Genomic DNA, 21,764 nt, shown 5'->3' with positions numbered 1-21,764 from the left:
TCATGTCGGAAGTGTGCCCTTGCATTGCGGATGCCATTTTCAAACTTTAGGAGGCCTCATAGTGCTCAAACAACAGATGCTCCAGAGCCCAATTTCTCCCCCCATTCTATTAAATGTTTGATTTTTTTTAATGGAACATTATTGGTGAGGCATTCCCTTTAATTGAACAAAACAATGTTTGTTAAGTTTTGTGCTATGTATCCATTTAATAATACATAAAAGACCGGGTCATTTCAGTAATTATTTATTTACTACAAGATATCTTTCAATATCCACTACAGATGAATTATTGTGCGATCTTGTCGACAAATGTTTTGAATTATTCATACAGTTTTGTCTTGCTGAGTATAAGAGGCAGCAGTAAAGTCCTGATGTGCAAAACAATTTCCTTTGTTTAAATATATTGGTGATGTGCATGATTGATATGATGAATTCTTGACAAAACTGTATATCCCATTCCACAAGTGTTTAATTTTGCAAGGTGAGTTAAACGGTATTTTGCTAATCTCGAGGATTATATCTGTGCATAGTCTATTGCTTCTTGAGCTACTTTCAAAATAATGTTTTCCTCATGGGAAAACTTAAGCATAAAACCACAGGTTACAAAAATCTGTGGGCACGGTGACAACTTTAAAGTTTGGCAGAAAGTGCCACTTGGACAGATTTTCAGTGCGGGTGTTTTCAGATGGGGTGGTCCCAATGTCGTCAGTCTGAGGCCTGAACCATCTTGATAGTCGGGCCTCGTTTACATTTCATTGGTGGTTTGCTCATGCGTTTCCAGTGATGATTGAAAGCCCTTCCAATTGCAGAATAGAACATGGCGCCCATTTAAAGAGCGAGGTGCAATTCAACTCTGTGTAAATCTGGGAGGTTTTTGAAGAGCAGGCAAAAGTACCTCGATTTTCTAACGCAGCAGTGGAGATGTTTGCAGAGCAGGTGACGGCATGCAGGCAGATCCTAATTTGTCTTGCATGGCAGCAGTCTGTCTAAACAGATGAGGTGAGGTGAGAGTGACTGCCCTTGACATCAAGGCAGCATTTGTCTAATTGAGGCATCAAGGAGCCCTAGTAAAATTGAACTCAATGGGAATGAGGGGAAAAACGCTCCACTGGCTGGAGTCATACTTAGCATAAAGGAAGATAGTTGTGGTTGTTGAAGGTCAATCATTACAGCCACAGGACAGAGAAACATAGAAACATAGAAAATAGGTGCAGGAGTAGGCCATTCGGCCCTTCGAGTCTGCACCGCCATTCAATGAACTCATGGCTGAACATGCAACTTCAGTACCCCATTCCTGCTTTCTCGCCATACCTCTTGATCCCCCTAGTAGTAAGGACTACATCTAACTCCTTTTTGAATATATTTAGTGAATTGGCCTCAACAACTTTCTGTGGTAGAGAATTCCACAGGTTCACCACTCTCTGGGTGAAGAAGTTTCTCCTCATCTCGGTCCTAAATGGCTTACCCCTTATCCTTAGACTGTGACCCCTGGTTCTGGACTTGCCCAACATTCTTCCTGCATCTAACCTGTCTAAACCTATCAGAATTTTAAACATTTCTATGAGGTCCCCTCTCATTCTTCTGAACTCCAGTGAATACAAGCCCAGTCTTTCTTGATATGTCAGTCCCGCCATCCCGGGAATCAGTCTGGTGAACCTTCGCTGCACTCCCTCAATAGCAAGAATGTCCTTCCTCAAGTTAGGAGACCAAAACTGTACACAATTCTCCAGGTGTGGCATCACCAAGGCCCTGTACAATTGTAGTAACACCTACCTGCCCCTGTACTCAAATCCCCTTGCTATGAAGGCCAATGATACGTCCTTACTACACAGTATAAATGCACATGAGGCCCATGCTTGAGAGAAGGTCAGTCTGTGACCTGTCCTTTATTCCTTAGCACTCAAGTGATGAAGGTGGGTGGAGCTTCCCCTTTTATACCTGAAGGTCCAGGTTAGGAGTGTCTCCCACCTAGTGGTCAGTGTTCTCACGGTGCACAACTTAGGTCAGTTTATACATGGGTTACAATGCTGGTTGAATACATGACATCACCTCCCCCCCCAAAGTCTTATTGGGATCACAGGTTGAGTCTTTCTGGTGGTTTACGCTCTCTTGTAGAGCTCCTGAGTTGGGGCTCTGGTTGTTGGATGCTGCCCTGAGTGTCTGCTGTTTGCAGTGCCTCAGGCCTGTCCGGACTGCCCACAGTGACTGGGCTCTCCTCCCTTTGGTTCCAGTGTTCGGTCACCTGTGGTGGAGTGAACTCTATATCGTGTTCTTCCTCTGCTTCTTCTATGGGGTTGCTGAATCTCCTTTTTGTTTGATCCACATGTTTGCGGCAGATTTGTCCATTGGTAAGTTTAACTACCAGAATCCTATTTCCCTCTTTGGCAACCATAGTGCCTGCGAGCCATTTGGGCCCTGCAGCATAGTTGAGGACAAAAACAGGATCATTTACATCAATACATCGCGCCCTCGCATTCCTGTCATGTTAGTGATATTGTGACTGGCGCCTGCTCTCGACAATTTCTTTCATGGTGGGGTGTATAAGGGATAATCGGGTTTTGAGCGTCCTTTTCATTAATAGCTCTGCGGGTGGAACCCCTGTGAGCGAGTGTGGTCGGGATCTATAGGCCAACAGGAGGCGTGATAAGCGGGTTTGTAGGGAACCCCCTTGGAATCTGAGCATCCCCTGTTTGATTATCTGCACTGCTCGTTCTGCCTGGCCGTTTGAGGCCGGCTTGAACGGTGCCGTTCGAACATGGTTAATTCCATTGCCTGCCATGAAGTCCTGAAATTCAGTGCTTGTGAAGCACGGGCCATTGTCGCTGACCAAGATGGCTGGTAGACCGTGGGCAGCGAACATTGCCCGTAGACTTTCTACCGTGGCAGAGGATGTGCTTGAATTTAAAATGTCACACTCGATCCATTTGGAGTAGGCGTCTACTACAACAAAAACATTTTCCCCATGAAAGGACCTGCGTAGTCCACATGGATGCGTGACCAAGGCTTGGCGGGCCATGGCCAGGGGCTAAGGGGGGCTTCCCTGGATGCATGGCCCAACTGGGCACACGTGTTGCACCTGCGAACACAAAGTTCCAGATCTGCGTCTATCCCTGGCCACCAAACGTGTGACCTGGCAATTGCCTTCAGCGTGACAATGCCCGGGTGCCCATTGTGGAGTTCTCTGATGAACACCTCTCTGCCCATCTGGGGCATGACTACGCGGTTTCCCCACAGTAGGCAATCGGCCTGAATCGAGAGTTCATCCTTGCGCCTGTGAAATGGTTTAAATTTCTCAGGGCATGCCCTGTACGTGGCTGCCCAGTCCCCATTCAGGACACATTTCTTGACTAGAGACAATAGCGGGTCTCTATTTGTCCAGACTTTAATCTGACGGGCTGTCATGGGTGAGCCTTCGCTTCCGAAAGCTTCAACAGCCATGACCATCTCAGCACCATGCTCGGTAGCCCCCTCAGTGGTGGCTAGTGGGAGCCTGCTGAGTGCATCGGCGCAGTTTTCGGTGCCCGGTCTGTGCCGAATTGTGTAGTCATAGGCAGCTAACATGAGTGCCCACCTCTGTATGCGGGCCGATGCGTTTGCATTTATGGCCTTGTTGTCGGCCAAAAGGGACGTTAGGGGTTTGTGATCTGTCTCCAGCTCAAATTTCCTGCCAAACAGGTACTGGTGCATTTTCTTTACCGCATATACACATGCGAGCGCCTCCTTTTCTACAATCCCGTAGCCCCTTTCTGCCTGGGACAGACTCCTGGAGGCATAAGCTACCGGCTGTAACTGACCCTTGGCATTGACATGCTGCAACACACACCCGACACCATAGGACGACGCATCGCACGTTAACACAAGTTTCTTACAGGGTCATATAACGTTAACAGATTGTTGGAACATAACAAATTGCGTGCTCTATTAAAAGCCCTTTCCTGGCTGTCCCCCCAGACCCATTCGCGACCTTTGCATAGGAGCACGTGTAGCGGCTCTAGCAGCGTGCTCAATTTGGGAAGAAAGTTCTCAAAATAGTTTAGGAGCCCCAGGAACGAACGCAGCTCCATCGTGTTACGGGGTCTGGGTGCTCTCTGGATCGCTTCCGTCTTGGATGCAGTAGGGCTGATCCCGTCTGCTGCTACCCTCATCCCCAGGAATTCTACCTCTGGAGCTAGGAAGATTCACTTCGCCTTTTTCAGTCGCAGACCTACCCGGTCTAGTCTGCGTAGCACCTCCTCCAGGTTGTGGAGGTATTCTTCAGTATCGTAACCCATAATGAGGATGTCGTCCTGAAAAACCACCGTCCCTGGAATCGACTTGAGGAGGCTTTCCATATTTCGTTGGAAGATCGCGGCGGCCGAGCGAATCCCGAACGGACATCTGTTGTACTCAAACAACCCCTTGTGTGTCGTGATGGTGGTCAGCTTCTTCGACTCACTCGCCAGCTCCTGGGTCATGTAAGCTGAGGTCGGGTCCAATTTTGAAAAAAGTTTGCCACCGGATAGCGTCGCAAAGTGGTCCTCCGCTCTCGGTAGCGGGTACTGGTCTTGGAGTGACACCCGATTGATGGTGGCCTTGTAATCGCCACATATCCTGACCGACCCATCCGCCTTGAGCACCGGCACAATCGGGCTCGCCCAGTCACTGAATTCGACTGGCGAGATGATGCCTTCCCTCAACAGGTGGTCCAATTCGCCTTCTATCTTTTCCTGCATCACGTACGGCACCGCTCTGGCCTTGTGGTGTACTGGTCTGGCGTCCGGGTTTATGTGAATCACTACCTTGGCCCCCATGAAAGTGCCAATGCCGGGTTGAAATAATGAGTCAAATTTGTCCAGGACCTGTGAGCATGATACTCGCTCCACAGAGGAAATTGCATTGACATTGCCCCATTTCCAGTTCATGACAGCAAGCCAACTCCTCCCCAGTAGTGCGGGACCATCCCCTGGGACAATCCAGAGTGGCAACCTGTTCTCCGAATCTTTGTGGGTCACGACTACCGTGGCACTGCCTAGCACCGGAATGATCTGCTTTGTGTAAGTCCGTAGCTGTGCGTCAATCGGCGATAATTTTGGCCTCCTGGCCTTGGATTCGCACAACTTTTCGAACTGTTTGATACCCATCAGGGACTGGCTGGCACCCGTGTCTAACTCCATTGATATTGGGATGCCATTGAGGAGCACTTTCATCATTATCGGTGGCGTCCTGGTGTATGAACTGTATACGTGCTCCACATGAACTCGCTGAACTTCAGCTTCCAGCGATTTCCCCCAGTGTCCATTTCTGCAATTTCTGCAGGTATTTTGCTCATCTCTGCAAACTCCGGCTGAATGTATGCCTCCACGCCTCCAGCATGAGTTGCGGTTTGAAACACAAGGTCCCTTGCCAGTCGATCGTCCCTGACTGCCCCTGTTATTGTCCTTGAGTGCACCATTAACAGGTGTTGATGGCCCCATTACTGGCCGCATTGTCCCTTGCAATGGCGTGAATCGCTGTTCAGCTTGCCATTGTCTCTGTCGAACTCCCCCTCTGGGTTCGACTACATGTTGGGGCATGCCTGACTGCCCTTGTCTGCCTGGAGAACTGTGTGCTGCTTTAACAATGTTGAATCTCTGTCCCAACCATTCCTTAACACTGTACCTCTCGTCTGTTCTGCTAGTGGCCATGCTCGCGTGGTTTAAATCCCAGTTTCTTGTCGCCATTGATACGTCCTTACTACACAGTATAAATGCACACGAGGCCCATGCTTGAGAGAAGGTCAGTCTGTGACCTGTCCTTTATTCCTTCGCACTCAAGTGATGAAGGTGGGTGGAGCGTCCCCTTTTATACCTGAAGGTCCAGGTTAGGAGTGTCTCCCACTTAGTGGTCAGTGTTCTCACGGTGTACAACTTAGGTCAGTTTATACATGGGTTACAATGCTGGTTGAATACATGACAGCCAACATGCCATTTGCTTTCTTAACCGCCTGCTGTACCTGCATGCCAACCTTCAATGACTGATGTACCATGACACCCAGGTCTCGTTGCACCTCCCCTTTTCCTAATTTGTCACCATTCAGATAATAGTCTGTCTCTCTGTTTTTACCACCGAAGTGGATAACCTCACATTTATCCACATTATACTTCATCTGCCATGCATTTGCCCACTCACCTAACCTATCCAAGTCACTCTGCAGCCTCATAGCATCCTCCTCACAGCTCACACTGCCACCTAACTTAGTGTCATCTGCAAATTTGGAGATATTACATTTAATCCCCTCGTCTAAATCATTAATGTACAATGTAAATAGCTGGGGCCCCAGCACAGAACCTTGTGGTACCCCATTAGTCACTGCCTGCCATTCTGAAAAGTACCCATTTACTCCTACTCTTTGCTTCCTGTCAACCAACCAGTTCTCAATCCACGTCAGCACACAACCCCCAATCCCATGTGCTTTAACTTTGCACATTAATCTCCTGTGTGGGACCTTGTCGAAAGCCTTCTGAAAGTCCAAATACACCACATCAACTGGTTCTCCCTTGTCCACTCTACTGGAAACATCCTCAAAAAATTCTAGAAGATTTGTCAAGCATGATTTTCCTTTCACAAATCCATGCTGACTTGGACCTATCATGTCATCTCTTTCCAAATGCGCTGCTATGACATCTTTAATAATTGATTCCATCATTTTACCCACAACCGATGTCAGGCTGACCGGTCTATAATTCCCTGTTTTCTCTCTCCCTCCTTTTTTTAAAAAAGTGGGGTTACATTGGCTACCCTTCACTCCATAGGAACTGATCCAGAGTCTATGGAATGTTGGAAAATGGCTGTCAATGCATTCGCTATTTCCAAGGTCACCTCCTTAAGTACTCTGGGATGCAGTCCATCAGGCCCTGGGGATTTATCGGCCTTTGCTGCAGGCGTTCCTCAGGGCAGTGTCCTAGGCTCAACCATCTTCAGCTGCTTCATCAATGACCTTCATTCTATCAGAAAGTCAGAAGTGGGGATGTTCGCTGATGGCTGCTCAGTGTTCAGTGCCATTCGCAACTCTTCAGATAATGAAGCAGTCCATGCCCACATGCAGGCTTGGGATGGTAAGTGGCAAGTAACATTTGCACTGCACAAGTACCAGGCAATGACCATCTCCAACAAGCGAGAGACTAACCACCGCCCCTTGATATTCAACAGCATTACCATCGCCGAATCCCACACCATCTACATCCTGAGGGTCACCATTGACCAGAAACTTAACTGAACCAGCCACATAAGTAATGTGACAACAAGAGCAGGTCAGAGGCAGTCAGTGTCTCACTTCCTGACTCCCCAAAGCCTTTCCACCATCTACAAGGCACGAGTCAGGAGTGTAATGGCATACTCTCTACCTACCTGCATGAGTGCAGCTCCAACAACACGCAAGAAGCTTGACACCATCCAGGACAAGGCAGCCCACTTGATTGGTACCCCATCCATCATCATCATCATCATAGGCAGTCCCTCGGAATCGAGGAAGACTTGCTTCCACTCTTAACATGAGTTCTTAGGTGGCTGAACAGTCCAATACAAGAGCCACAGTCTCTGTCACAGGTGGGACAGATAGTCGTTGAGGGAAGGGGTGGGTGGGACTGGTTTACTACACGCTCTTTCCGCTGCCTGCGCTTGATTTCTGCAAGCTCTTGGCAATGAGACCCGAGGTGCTCAGCGCCCTCCCGGATACACTTCCTACACTTAGGGCGGTCTTTGGCCAGGGACTCCCAGGTGTCAGTGGGGATGTTGCACTTTATCAGGTAGGCTTTGAGGGTGTCCTTGTAACGTTTCCTCTGCCCATCTTTGGCTCGTTTGCCGTGAAGGAGTTCCAAGAAGAGTGCTTGCTTTGGGAGTCTCATGTCTGGCATGCAAACAATGTGGCCTGCCCAGCGGAGCTGATCAGATGTGGTCAGTGCTTCAATGCTGGGGATGTTGGCGTGGGTGAGGACATTAATGTTGGTGCGTCTGTCCTTCCAGGGGATTTGTAGGATCTTGCGGAGACGTCTTGGTGCTATTTCTCCAGCGACTTGAGGTGTCTACTGTACATGGTCCATGTCTCTGAGCCATACAGGAGGGCGGGTATTACTTCAGCCCTGTAACATTCTTAAACATTCAGTCCCTCCATTACCTGCGCACCGTGGTTGTAGTGTGTACCATCTACAAGATGCACTGCAGCAACTTGGCAAGGCTTCTTTGGCAGCACCTTCCAAACCCACGACCTCGACTACCTAGAAAGACAAGGGCAGCAGGCGCATGGGAACATCATCACCAACAAATTCCTCTCCAAGTCACACACCTGACTTGGAAATATATTGCCATTCCTTCATTGTCGCTGGGTCAAAATCCTGGAGCTCTCTCCGTAACAGCACTGTGGGAGTCCCTTCACCACACGGACTGCAGTGGTTTAAGAAGGCAGCTCACCACCACCTTCTCAAGGGCAATTAGGGATGGACAATAAATGCTGGCCTGGCTAGTGTCACCCTCATCACAAGACCGAATAAAAAAAAAACCCACTAAGCCTGGATGTAGGTGGTAGACATTGTCAATACCTGCAGCATCACCCCCAGGTCAAAGATTGAGTGCTGCCGCACTTCAAACACCTGCCCCAGAGAGCAAGGGTGAGAATGATGTCTTCCTATCTCGATTTGGCCACTGTAGTTCTACCACTACACACTACCACCCCCACACCCCACACCCCACCCCAAACACTTCCCTCACCTGCTCCACATGCTTCTCTACCAACCATTACCAACTCTGCTTTTCATTCCAATGATACACTAACCTCTTGCTACTGCCCTCACAACAGGCACAACAGCCTGCTGCTTTTACCTGGTAGCAACTGCTGTGCCGACTGCTTTCACATTTCACACTGGAGCTACTTTCCATCACATGACCGCCTCCCACTCACAAGCTTGCTGCTTCTCCCTAGCAGCATGCACAATATATGAAGGTGCCTCACACATCTGCATAACCCTTTACAATAGTGACACACAAACTCATTCCCTCTTTTTCTGTTGCTTCACACCAACTAGGAGAGGACCAGAACTGGGGAGAGGGCTCCAGCCCCCAGTAGTCCTAGTAAAACTGAAGTCGATGTGGATTAGCTGGAAAACTCTCCACTGGTTGGTTATGCTTTGCACAAAGGAAGATTGTTGTGGTTGTTGGAGGCCTATCATCTCACCCTAAGAACATAGCTACAGGAGTTCCTCAAGGATGGGTCCCAGGCCCAACCATCTTCAGTTGCTTCATCAATGACCTTCCCGCCATCACAAGATCAGAAGTTGGCTGATGATTGTGCAGTGTTCAGCTCTATTTGCAATTCCTCAGATAATGGAGTAGTCCATGGCTACATGCAGCAAGACCTGAACAACATCCAGGCTTGGGCAGATAAGTGGCAAGTAACAATTGTGGCAAACAATTGCCAGGTAATTACATCTCCAATAAGAGAGAGTCTAACCACCTATCCTGACATTGAATCCCATTAGCATCTTTTAGTCATCTGCCATCAATATCTTGGGAGTCACCATTGATGAGAAACTCAACAGGACCAACCACATAAATGCTGTAGCTACTAGAGCAGGTCAGAGGCCAGATTTTCTGTGGTGAATGGCTCATCTCCCGACTCCCCAAAGTCTCTCTGCCACCTACAAAATATGAGTGTGATGGAATACCCTTCACTTGGCTGGATTAATGCAACTGTAACAATACTCAAGATGCTCAACATCACCCAGGGCAAAGCAAACCACTTGATCGGCACTTCATCCATCACTTTAAACATCCCGCCATCACTGGTTTACTATGGCTGAAGTGCGACCTATCTACAGGATGCACTGCAGCTATTTGTCAAGGCTTCTTTGACAGCACCTCCCAAACCCACCATCTTCACCACCTCGGAGGGCAAGGGCAGCAAATGCATGGAAACACCATCACCTGAAAGTCCCCCTCTGTTATGTCTTTAGATGCTCTGATAATGACTCCACGAGGTAATGTGTTGTACTTGAACGGCAGTGACCTTAGTCCTTTACTGCCTTTTATACTAGGCCAGGCACACCCGTACAGGTAACCTACAAGTCTCCCACTGCAGTGCCCTCTGGTGGCACACCTTGTAATAGTGCAAGCAGTAACCATGTAGGATACATGACATCATCTCCTCCAAGCCTTTAATGCAAATCGTCTCTGCATTGATTGTGCTCTGGGCTTAGCTCTATCTGGTTAACCCTTGACGGGTCGTTTCTATCTTGGGTGAGTGGTTCCCCTCCCCCCCCCATCCCCCCCCCACCACATATAGATTATGCTGGAGGCTCATTACATTCATATACGTTCAAGTCCCGATAAAAAAAGTTTGCATTACAGTTGTGGTTCAGTTGTGAGTCAAATAAATTGGACTGGTGAGATACATTATTGATACGTACTGGGGATCGGTAATTGGTGTGTAAGGACAAGCTAGTTCCAGAACTGTTGGATGGTGTCCAGGCAGTCTGGTGGTGGCGCGCTGCCCAGTGCTGGCAGTGGGAACCCAGTTGGCTCAAATTGCCTGCTCCTAGCGTTGGGCAGGTTCACAGATGCCTGTGATCTCCCTGACCTTTCTTTGCACCCTGGGTCGCTGCTGCTCCCTGAGGAGCCGTCTTGCACTGCACAGGGTACTGCTGACTCGCCTGCCTGGGCATTGTTTGATTTGGGATCCTGGCTGATCCCGGTCCCCTTTGGGAGAACTGTTGCAGGTGACCCTTCATTCCCGGGTATGGCCTTTGTGGCGATAGGGTCTGGGGGCTGCGCCTTAGCACAGTTTGCTCTTTCAGGCTCGTGGCGGTTGGTGCCATCGGGTGCCTGAGAGGTGGAGCCGATCAGGGGCAGGGTATCGATACCGGTGCTGTTGCCCTCTTGAGATCGCTTGCTCTGCAGCTTGTATGTGTTGGCTGCTTATGGCCACACTCCATGGTGCATAACTCTGGTCCCAGGGACGCAGGCTACTACATTGGGTAGCTTGCTGGACCTGTGTGCTCCTGATGGATGTTTGCCCGCTGCATTGATTGAGTGCAGTTGAAATCCAACATTGCACAATGTTTCATTACTTATTGTAAATAACCTGTGGCTCCGATCGCGATCGCGCACCTTTTCTGTGCTTATTGCATGTACACAACGCTGATCATCAATTTCACATTTTACATCTAACTCACAGTTGCTCTTACATTGTTTGAAAATGTGGAATTGTCCCTTTAAGTGTGGTGGGTTGCAGGCCTCCTTTAAGAGAGCCTTGCTTTCTTTGCTCCAATCCTCTTCTCCGTTTTGTGCCACGTGTTGCACCATCAGCACTGCACCTCATGGTCTGGTCGCCGCCATCTTTTTCTTCAGCGTATCACCTCGTGGTTCGTGCGTCATCTTTCCTCCATCCACGATGTTGACTGTGGTGATCCTCTTCTCCCCGGGTTCTGCCACTGAAGCTGGGAAGTCACCTTTGGATCTGATTTTCTCCCTCCGGAGTCCTGCCACTGGAGCCTAGAAGGTGCGCTCGGGTCGTCCCAGCTGGATCATCTCCCGCAGTCGTGCTGAGCGGTCTGTGTCTCGGGTGCTGTGCTGGTCTGCTCTCTGGTGCCCGATCCACCCTCAAGTGAGGGTTTGCTTTGCTTCCGAGCACGGAGGACGTCGATCGCTGGAGGGATGAAGTCTTCCCACTTGGAATGGATCTTCTCCATCCACCTTCTTCCGTGTAGCGTTGGTGCATCACCTGCAACAATCCACAGAGGTAACTTGTGCACTGCGTCATCATGGAGTACCTTTACAGCCGCACTACCAAGGACTAGGATAAGTTCATCAGTGTCGGTGCACAGCTTTGCTTGAACCGGGGCCAATTTGGGTCGTTCAGCTTGATTGTCCCATAGCCTCTCAAAGGCTTCTTGATTCATTACTGACTGGCTCATCCCCGTGTCCACTTCCACGAAGACTGGAACGCCATCTATCTCGACTTCCATCCTCAATGGGGTGCAGGTAAACATGCTATATGCCTCATCGTGGGGCTGACCTGCCTCTCTGCCTATCGTTTCATAATCCACGCTGGATTCATGGCCATCTGCAGACTCTTCATCAACACAGTGAGTCATATTTCTCTTGCACATTTGCTGGAGATGGCCCTTTGTGCTGCAGCCTTTAAAACAGCACTGGTGAGCCCTGTGATTCCCTCCACAATGGCAGCATGGAACTACTCGACTAGCCCCCCTCGGCGGACTCTGAGTTAAGGTACTCGGGGGGCCTATTCTCTCTTCCCTGAGAAGGTTCGTGTTCTGCAGTCCTGCTTCTAATAGGTGCCACTCTGTGCACAGTACTTGCCGGGTTTGAGTCCTGAGGATGAGTCATCTGCCTAAAGCCGCAGGTCGAGGTCATGAATGCCTGGCTCACAGAGATGGCCTTCTGCAGTGTGACTGTGGTATCTGCAGACAGTAGCTTATGAAGAAGGCCCTCATGGCCCATTCCAGTGAAAAAAAGGCCTGCAGCACTTCTGTGAAGTGGTTGCCGAACTCACATGATGCTGCCAGCCTCCTGAGGTCTGCAGCATATTTCACAATTTCCTGGCCTTCAGGCCGTTGGTGGGTGTACAACCGGTGTCTGGCTGTGAGAATGCTCTCCTTGGGCTTGAGTTGCTCTTGGATCAGCGTTACAAGCTCCTTGTATGTCTTGGTCGTTGTCTTCGCTGTTGCCAGCAAGTCCCTGGCGAGGCCATAGACGGTGGGCCCACAACTGGTTTGCAGGATAGCTCTGCGCTTATCAGCCAGTGTGGCCGGGTTGTCGCCTGCCAGGTTGTTTGCTGTGAAGAAATGGTCAAGCCTCTCCACAAAGGCTTCCCAATCATCACCGTCATCAGCGAACTGCTGCAACGTACCAAGGTAGCCATTTTCGCATGAAGGTCCGTAATCTCGTTACCAATTGTTATGTCTTTAAATGCTCTGATAATGACTCCACGAGGCAATGTGTTGTACTTGAACTGTAGTGACCTTAGTCCTTTACTGATAACTCCAGAGTGAGGCCTGCCTTTTATACTAGGCCAGGCACACCTGTACATGTAACCTGCAAGTCTCCCACTGCGGTGCCCTCTGGTGGCACACCTTGTAATAGTGCAAGCAGTAACCATGTAGGATACATGACACCCTCCAAGTCACACATTATTCTGACTTGGACATATATCACCTTTCCTTCATTGTCACTGGAGTCAAAATCCTGAAACTCCCGTACCAACAGTATTAGGAAGCACATTCGCCACACCGAATGTAACGGTTCAAAAAGGCAGCCCATCACTACATTCTCAAGGGCAACTAGGAATGGCAATAAATGCTGGCTTTGCCAGTAATGCCCATATTCAAGAATGAAATTAAAAATATCCATCCAGGCCCTCATCCAAAAGGAATCTTGGTGAAGGTGAGGCTGGAGGCCATGCTCAGTAGGGTGTCTGCCTATTGCTGTATCTTTTCCTTTTCCTCAAAAAAAATCACAGATATAGGCAGCACTGCAATCTCGCGCTGTCTAGCTTTTCTGTGCCATGCTAACCCTTGTCCGTCATTCCTATTTCCATCCGAAAACATGGACCCTGCAAACTCTGGCGATAATCCTCCCAAAGAAGCATGGGAAACTCACTGCATCACTCCCAAGCACTTGCACAGAGATTACCACTCCGAAAGTGATAGAAAGTGAGTTAAAGGGCTCTGAATCACAGAGCACGTGAATAGAAGAGGGGCGAGTAGAAAGGAAGCCCAGGAAATGGCTTGTCGGAAGGCACATTTGGCTCATAAATCTGCTAGGGAGGATAGAGATGCTGACATCAGGAACCCAGCCTACAAAAGGAAACTGCTGCATTATTTCTGAGATAATAGAGGAGTGTGCTTCCATCTTGCAGAGCATCAGCACTCTGCAGTTTACTCTGCATGTGGTCAATTGTGTGGACACTCCAGCCGGGTCCTCACAACAGCAATCTGTGTCATCAGCTCTTGCAACTTTGATAGATGCTCAAACTGGTGTCACTCAGGCTCTGGGCATTTCCAACATCTTCAAAATTCTTGGGGAACACACTTTTTGGGGCTTCACTCTCCTCACAGATCTGGTACAGTCTGCTCTCCTTCATGTCAATGGGAATGACAAGCCACAGCCCCATGGAGTGGCAAAGTGTAACAGATTGGCACATGTTGCTTTTCCCTAAGAATGAGCAACACGATGGGTCAACACATGGCTGCCCAACGGTAGGCCCCTTTAAAATGGTGGTGGCTGGAGTGTTGGCATTAACAGGGCAGTAAATCTATCAACCCCCATTTTGAGGGCATCATCGCTTTGTAAATGCCAATTTGGCTAAGTTAAAATTGACCTAATTGAATCTAAAAAAGACACAATTACTGAAAAATAACTCTCATGAATTCTTTTAATTGTTCCTGATGTACCCACACATTTTACAGTGAGTTATATTGCTCATCATGGCTGCTTAGGAGGAGTTCTGAGGAACCATTGTCCATCCAGAAATGTATCAAGCCTATATTTGTCAGCTGTAACAGGATCAACTAATGACTATTCACCTTGCGGGTTGGGGGAGTGGGGGAAGAGTAAGTAGGTCTCCTTTGGGCCAGTTAGCTCTGATGATACATTTGATTATGAGAGAGACTGACATTGAGTTGTTCCTCTGCAGCAAACCTGAACCAGGCAGATCCAGTCTCCAGTAAATGTCAATCCCTCTAGCGCAATCAGTAACAGCACAATGTTGATGATTGACCTAGAGGGATAGACTTTCATTGGGGACTGTGATTCTTCCCATTTGGTTTCAGATAAATCTGCAAGCTAGTGCCCTCATGGCTGGACCAACAGCAGGAAGCTTACTGGTGGTCTACACTGGTAAACTGCACAACTTTAGTTGGTGAAACTCCAGCACTATCCCTGCAAACACTTAGAAGTCTTTAAGCTTTGATTCTTTCCAACTTGCACATAAGTTCCCTGGGTTTGGGTGAGTGGGGTATGTCACTATGGGTAAAGAGTGCACAACTAACATAAAGCAAACTTAAGTAGAGCGTCTTAAGGATATTGATTGGGTTTCTATGTATATCAGAGCTGGCTGACCAAGAAAAATAACTCCACTGAAGAATCAATTAGTCAGGATGCTACCCGGCATGGAACAGAGGCATAAAGACCAGTAAAGATACAGATTTGATCCCCATTCTGCTAATTTAATTCATCCCAGCAAGTGTGCAGTTAGTTGTGTTACAATTGGCTTTTGGAACCTGTGTTGCAGGAGGGTAATCAGTTAGAGTTCCTGATCCTAATCATTATTCAATGACATCTGATGAAATATACACATGTGGACAGTGGATGAGGAGAGAACTAGGTTCAACTGCAATGTCCTCAATGGTGAATAGCCTGTAGACACACCTGGCCCAATAATCCATTGTTGTTACAACAGAATCCTGGCATGATTCCAGAGGGAATCCATCAGAATTGCGGCAAACTCGGACCTGATCCAGATATTCCGTGTTTCATCCCAATTCAGCGATTCCTCTATGGGGTTCTGAGGGCAGAGCCTCCACCTGCATCTGCAATGCCATCGGCATGAGGAGGGGGTGCGTGATCAGGAGTGGAGACTCTGAAAATCGGCAGTTCTGACTTTCCAATCCTCAGTTGCGCCCTGGCATAGCTTTGGCAGAGTATGTCTGACACAGGGGATCTGTCTCTTCACCTTTCCGAGGTGGGTCTGGCACCACCCCCACTAACCCCGCCCCCCCCCACTATCCCACACACACCCCCACCCTGCCAGCAAGCTTTGGTTAGTAGTTCCGGCCTCCTCAGCAACCCACCAAAGACCTGGTCCTCCCTGTCCCTCCCCTTACCCGTCGAACTTCATTGGGGATAGTGGTAAAGGTCGGAAGCAGATGCTGGGATGAGCATGGCCACGGATCTTGAGGCCTTGCTGTCTACCCTGAATAATGGGTACCCTGGTGAGGTTTGACAGCCAATGCAACCAAAGCATAAGTCAGCACCTTCAGGAGGGGAGAGGAGAAAATTGAATGAACAAAAATTTAATTACTTCTGTTTCCTACGTGGGGTTTACCAACAAGATATAGTTTGTATGTAGCCCATCAATATAATAGCCATTGTTACATACTATGAAACCAACAATAGTTACATAACCAAATGGATAGAGTAGATATATTTTTAAATACATTCACAAATCAATATTAAAGAAATGTCTTAAGTATTTTAAATACAGTGGCATATAAACTGCTATTGTAACAGAACAAATTTGTGAACGTTTTATAGAGAGAAATAGTAAGTACTTACCATTCTCAGTGATCGTATCATGGAAAGTTTAAGTGTTGGAATATTTATTGTGGAAAGTACCCATTCTAAGCAAGTCAGAAGAACAATAATAAAATCAAATGCATTCCATCCGTTTCTTACATAGGGCATAGGATTTAATGCAGTCACTTTCAAAATAGCTTCTAGTATAAAAATAATTGACAAAACCTGTATTAAATGAGAAAGTTATTGAGAATCAGTAACAAAGTTAGAAATAACAGATGCAATGGAGGGCTGATGATTTAATCATACTTCAATGAGCAGATAATCTGGAAAATATCACAATCAATGAACACAGCAAATACAAGGGATCAAACCAGGGACCTTCCTTTCCTAAATACTTTGGTAACACACGAGGGAATGTATTTATACATTTATTTGGCCTGTATGGTGTGTCCACTGAATTATCAGGGGAGCCCAGATACGGCATAGAGAACTCAAAATCAAACATACAAATGGATCCACATTTAATGGTGGCAGAATCTTTGAGGATGACTTGCACAAGGTGGCAACTGCCATCTTGCACAGGGCAGTAGGGAAAACTGTGCACACATAATGTAGCTAGTTTGTTGTTTGCAGCCAGTCCCACATTCCTCAGCTCTCCTTTACAAAGACCATGTATGATCGTTGAGTCTCAATTCCCCCTCTATTTAAAATTAATCTTGAAATCTGGAAACTTAGCTCAGGCCATCAGCAGAAAAGGTAGGCTTCCCAGGGATCAGAGGCTGGCAGCTCCCTGCCAGATCACCTCACCCCAAAAAATGAGATGATAGAAATCTGAGAGAGCACATCTGTGATCTCCCACTTTCACTCAAACAGCAACGGCTCCTCTCATGCTGAACCACAGGGGTCCCTAGTTCAAAAATGCAGAAAAGGCTTGGACGCAACAGAGAATGTTCTTTTTTCCATTCTCACGATGGGCAACAAATGCCCTGAGAAGGTGGCTGTTGTCCTTTTAGTAGTTTAATATAACTGAGTGGCTTGCTAGGTTATGAGTTAGCCCAGTTGGAGTAAAATCGGCCAGCAATTTTGATTACGAGATAGGCCTTGAGTTGCGATTCTCCAGAACTTGATAGTCAATTTATGCCTCTTGGCACAAACGGCATCTCACACTTAGTTTCCTTGGTATTTTTAACAACTTGCTGTGTTTGCACAGTAGGTGTCCATTAATCTCGCTACAGAAAGTTAAGTCTGGTAATTAACAGCGCAAGTATCTTTTTAACAACATGATGATTGTTAATGCAGTGCCAAACAAGCTCTCTTGTCCCGAAATGGAACAATTTAAACCTTGGAGTCTCATTCCTTTAGATGGTAAATTGTTCTTGGAGATTTTCAAATTGTCAAGTTTTAAATTGAATTTTTTCCCTACTTTGCCTTCCAGTGTCTGTCTTCTCTCTCTGTTAATCTAATCTTTCTTTCCATCTCTTTATTTCTCCATCTGTACCTGATTTGACTCTAATTCACCCTTCTTCTCAGTCATTCCTCTGTATCTTTCTCAATACTTAAATCTCATTGGTTAAGGAGATACACTGTGGCCCTGTCATTCACTTGGGTCCCAGATGCCCCATTGCCCATGTTGCAACATTTGCAGCTCGCCCTTCCAGAAAGTTACGTCCCAAAAGATTTTTGAGCTGAAGGGTGCAGAAAAAAATACTAACGACAATGCTGTGAGATGCCTCACTGCAGCAAGATCCAACCCATTAACAAGTTTATAATTTTATATTTACTCAGTCTAGTTTTTGTTCACATTTTGTAATATTAAACAGTGTATATTTCTTTCAGTACATCCTTTGTTAATAAATTCATGATGTAGAACATTCTTTCTCAAAAATATAAAAGTTCTTTCCCCCTGACAGGGTCAATAGCTGATGAAAGCTAACTTCTGCCTTGTGCATATTAACAGTTCTTGCCAATATCATAGAATGGAGTACGCTATGAGATAATAATGCATTCAGGTGTCATCTTGCCCAGACTCCATTATAAACCTCAAGACTAAAGCTCAAATCATTTATCAATACCAGCTAAACTCTGCATTACATCTTTGAAACACATTCCATCCTGTCTTATTCTGCATAATAAATGTTGATGGAGTCCTTAGGGCTGGTTTTATATTCTCCACTAGTTTAGTCACAGTCGTATTTGGCAGCAGTAGCTCCTCAGTATAAAGTGAGGAGCATGAAAGACAGAATCATGTATGGTGTATTTGAACTGTGGGACTGGCCAGATGTATTGAATTAGATTACATCTTCAAAGCAACAGTGGGGGTGATTTTCAACAGCCTGCCGCCCAGCTGTTTCTCACCTGAAAAATGGGTGTCTGACAGAAGAAACTTGGGGTGCGGGGTGGGTGGAATGGGCATTTTGACTCCCCTTCAACACCTAAGGCCAGCCTGTTGCAATTTTCAGCACACCCACCTAAAACAGGCTGGAGACTTCTTGCATATGCAAATTGGGCCTTAAGCCCATTGTAGACCCTCGTTTGCAATTTTCAGGTACGCGGCTAGAGCAGGCACTTTGCACACTTCAAGGGACTGCTAGCGGTTGCTCCAGAAGAGGCCTGGAATATTTTGGGAGGAGTTTCTCTAGCGTCAAGAGGATCAAAAATGCTCTTCCTAGATCCACAAAAATAGTGGCCCTTTGCTGGCCAGTGGGTAGCCCCACTTCACAATGTGCCTCACTTCCTGGTCAGCTTGCCCATGGGGCCACCAGATTTCTCACCACCCGTCGTAGCGAGCTACCTGGTAGTGTTCATTTAGCGCACGGCAGCTTGTCAAAATGATGCTGGTGGGACCTGAACCTGAAAATGATTCGGGCCTGTTAATCTTGGCTTAGGGTGGCCGGCATGGTGGCTCCACCAACTTCATGCCTGTTTTGAGCAAAAGGTAAAAATCGTCCTTATTGCACCATGGGATTTGAACTGAAAAAATATTGGGATTGAAAATGTGTAAATGCTGAGAAGCTTCTCCTGGAAATTATTTCCGATGGACCGACAAACTTTTCAGGGTTAGGGGGTGGTTCCCTCATTTATCTTCCAATAGAGGCTCATCTTGGGATTCTGCCATTGTAAAAATGCTGGAAAGTGCAGGGGATATGCCCAGGCTGGGTGAATCTTGTTCCTGTGTAGAAATCATTTATACCTATCGCAGTGGCCATTTTGTAAAGGGTGCACATTTAAAATAATTTCAATGTCTGTCGCGGTTTCAGGTCCCAATCTCAGCCTGGACTCCGAGGTGGGCCCCACTTCCACCCCCAGAGAGTTGGTGTGATAGGTCTGACCAGGTGTATCTTCTGATACACAATATGTTGGACCTCACTGAAGGTCCAGGATGCAGGAACTCCTGAAGTAGGAAGTCTTCACACATGCATGATGGTGGATATGCTTGGAATGGGCAGAGACTCCAAGCCCAACAGCCCATCCGGGATTCTATGCATCTGGGTCCTGGCCTAGTTTCTGACTGTTCTGGCAGACTTCTGCCAAAGCAGGAGTATGCCAGAAGGGCTGTGGATTTTTGTGGCTATCAAGTTTAATTTCATTGAATATTGCGGATAAATAACATACCTTGTCTTAATTATGTGCTTATCTTATACAATACTTACTGTGTTCCCATTTTCTAGGGCATGAGAGTATGGTGCTCGATGGTAGTCTATCGACAGCAAAAGAGTATTTATTAGGATGCAGATAGTAATCACCCCTTCAAAAAGTGGGTGTGAAACAACCACCAGTAGATATTCCTGCAGTCTTAGAAATCTTGGGCAACAAGTCCAAGAACAAAACTTTCGCCTCAATCTTTTTTTGAAGGAATAACATTTTGATTTCTTTTGTTCTTCAGTTTCTTCCTCTTCATCTACAGGAAAAGTATAAAATATTAGAACGTGAAAACAATAACACAAGCCTAGCACTCAGAATCAATATTATTCAGTAAGCAGGTTTATACTCATGTGCAGTATTCATTTAAATTAAGGCAAAAATAAATATGACCAACAGTGGGTTAACTGAGAGGTATTGGACCTATTTGAATACAGATTCTTAATTTCATCAAAGTGAACTTGCATTGCTTGATGAAAAGTCGTCAAGCATGTCTGTTTCCCTCTCCACAGATGCTGCTTGACCTCTGAGTGTTTCCAGCATTTTCTGTTCTGTCCTTAGTTCAGATTTCCAGCATTTTTTGCTTTTGCACTGCAGTATGTCCTCCTGGTCTTTACTCCTTGGGAATGCTTGTTTCTGGTCAAGAAAAAGGGAGTCGAGACACTTTCACAGGCCCCTGTCACGAGCAGTTGCAGGCCCATCACAGAGATGTAAATGAGATGGGAGGAGGTATTCTGGGCATTCAGTCTCATTTTCCTTCACATTGGCCCATGGTGTGCTCCAATGGAGAGGTGACCAAAGAAATCAGACAATGGGTCCTTGGGGCAGGTTTGAATAAGCAAATTGTCTTTTCAATGATTTCCAACCCTCAGGATGATCGTTAGACCTTGAAGTCTCTGATTGCATTTCCATCTCCTTTCCCTATTGTTGGTACTAGGCTCTGTCATGGTCGATGTTAATAGCAGTGTGCATTTTGGAAGTGTTGCAGCTGTCCAGCACCAGTATAGTCCAGTTACTTACTACTTATTCTATCTATACCATCAGCTTTTAAAAGGTAGCAAGCAATTTATTTCTTCCAGGTGACTTTTCTGGACACCAAGAGATATAAGTGTTGGGATTGGATCAATCTTCCACTTTTTAAGAACTTATTGTTGTTGCTCAGCACTCGCACATCGGGTTGTAACTCTGGGCCCAAGTTTCGGCCTCAGTTGCTCCTGATTTTTTGAAGCAACTGATGTAGAACGGAGTATCTTAGAAATTCAAATTCTCGGCATTTAGTTTGCTCCAGTTCTAGTCAGTTTGAACAGTTTCACTTTGGAACAGAATTTTTTTTTCAAAAGGGGGCGTGTCCAGCCACTTATTCCTGTTTTCAAAGTTTCAGCAGTGAAAACTTACTCCAAACTAACTTAGAATGGAGTAAGTGAAGATTTTTGTACGCTCGAAAAAACCTTGTCTACACTTTAGAAAATCAGGCGTAGGTTACAAATCAGGCGTAGGGAATGGGGGGGGGGGGGGTTAAAGGGAAGTTTACAAACATTAAACACTTCAGTTTTACAAATGAAGAGACATCATCAATAATAAATGATAAAAAACATCAATAAATCAACCAATAAAATCAAAAAAATTAATAAGAAATAATTTAAAAAAAAAATCAATATATAAAACATTTTCTACTTACCGACTGCAGCACCGGGAGCCCTCCAACAGCGTGCTGGGATGCCCTCACCCCCCGCCCCCACAGTGTGTCTCTGTCAGTGTCTCTATCTCTCTGTCTGTGTGTGTCTCTCACTCTCTGTCTGTCAGTGTCTGTGTTTTTGACAGTGAGGGGAGGGGAAGAGGGGGGTAGAGGGAGAGAGGGA

General features: G+C 46.8%; 1 protein-coding gene across 1 annotated transcript in view; it reads right to left on the bottom strand.

Annotated features, from left to right (window-relative positions):
* The window catches only part of LOC139228888 (sodium channel protein 1 brain-like), a 304,090-nt gene that overhangs the window by 212,903 nt on the left and 69,423 nt on the right, over positions 1 to 21,764 (bottom strand). The window contains 3 exon segments of the mRNA XM_070860378.1: positions 14,002 to 14,181; positions 16,423 to 16,488; positions 20,430 to 20,541. Coding sequence (XP_070716479.1) covers positions 14,002 to 14,181; positions 16,423 to 16,488; positions 20,430 to 20,541 — 358 coding nt within the window.

This window comes from Pristiophorus japonicus, chromosome 2 (assembly GCF_044704955.1).
Source record: "Pristiophorus japonicus isolate sPriJap1 chromosome 2, sPriJap1.hap1, whole genome shotgun sequence".
Lineage (NCBI taxonomy): Eukaryota > Metazoa > Chordata > Chondrichthyes > Pristiophoridae > Pristiophorus > Pristiophorus japonicus.
The sequence above is the reverse complement of the archived record's forward strand: the minus strand, read 5'-3'. Positions and strand labels throughout refer to the sequence as shown.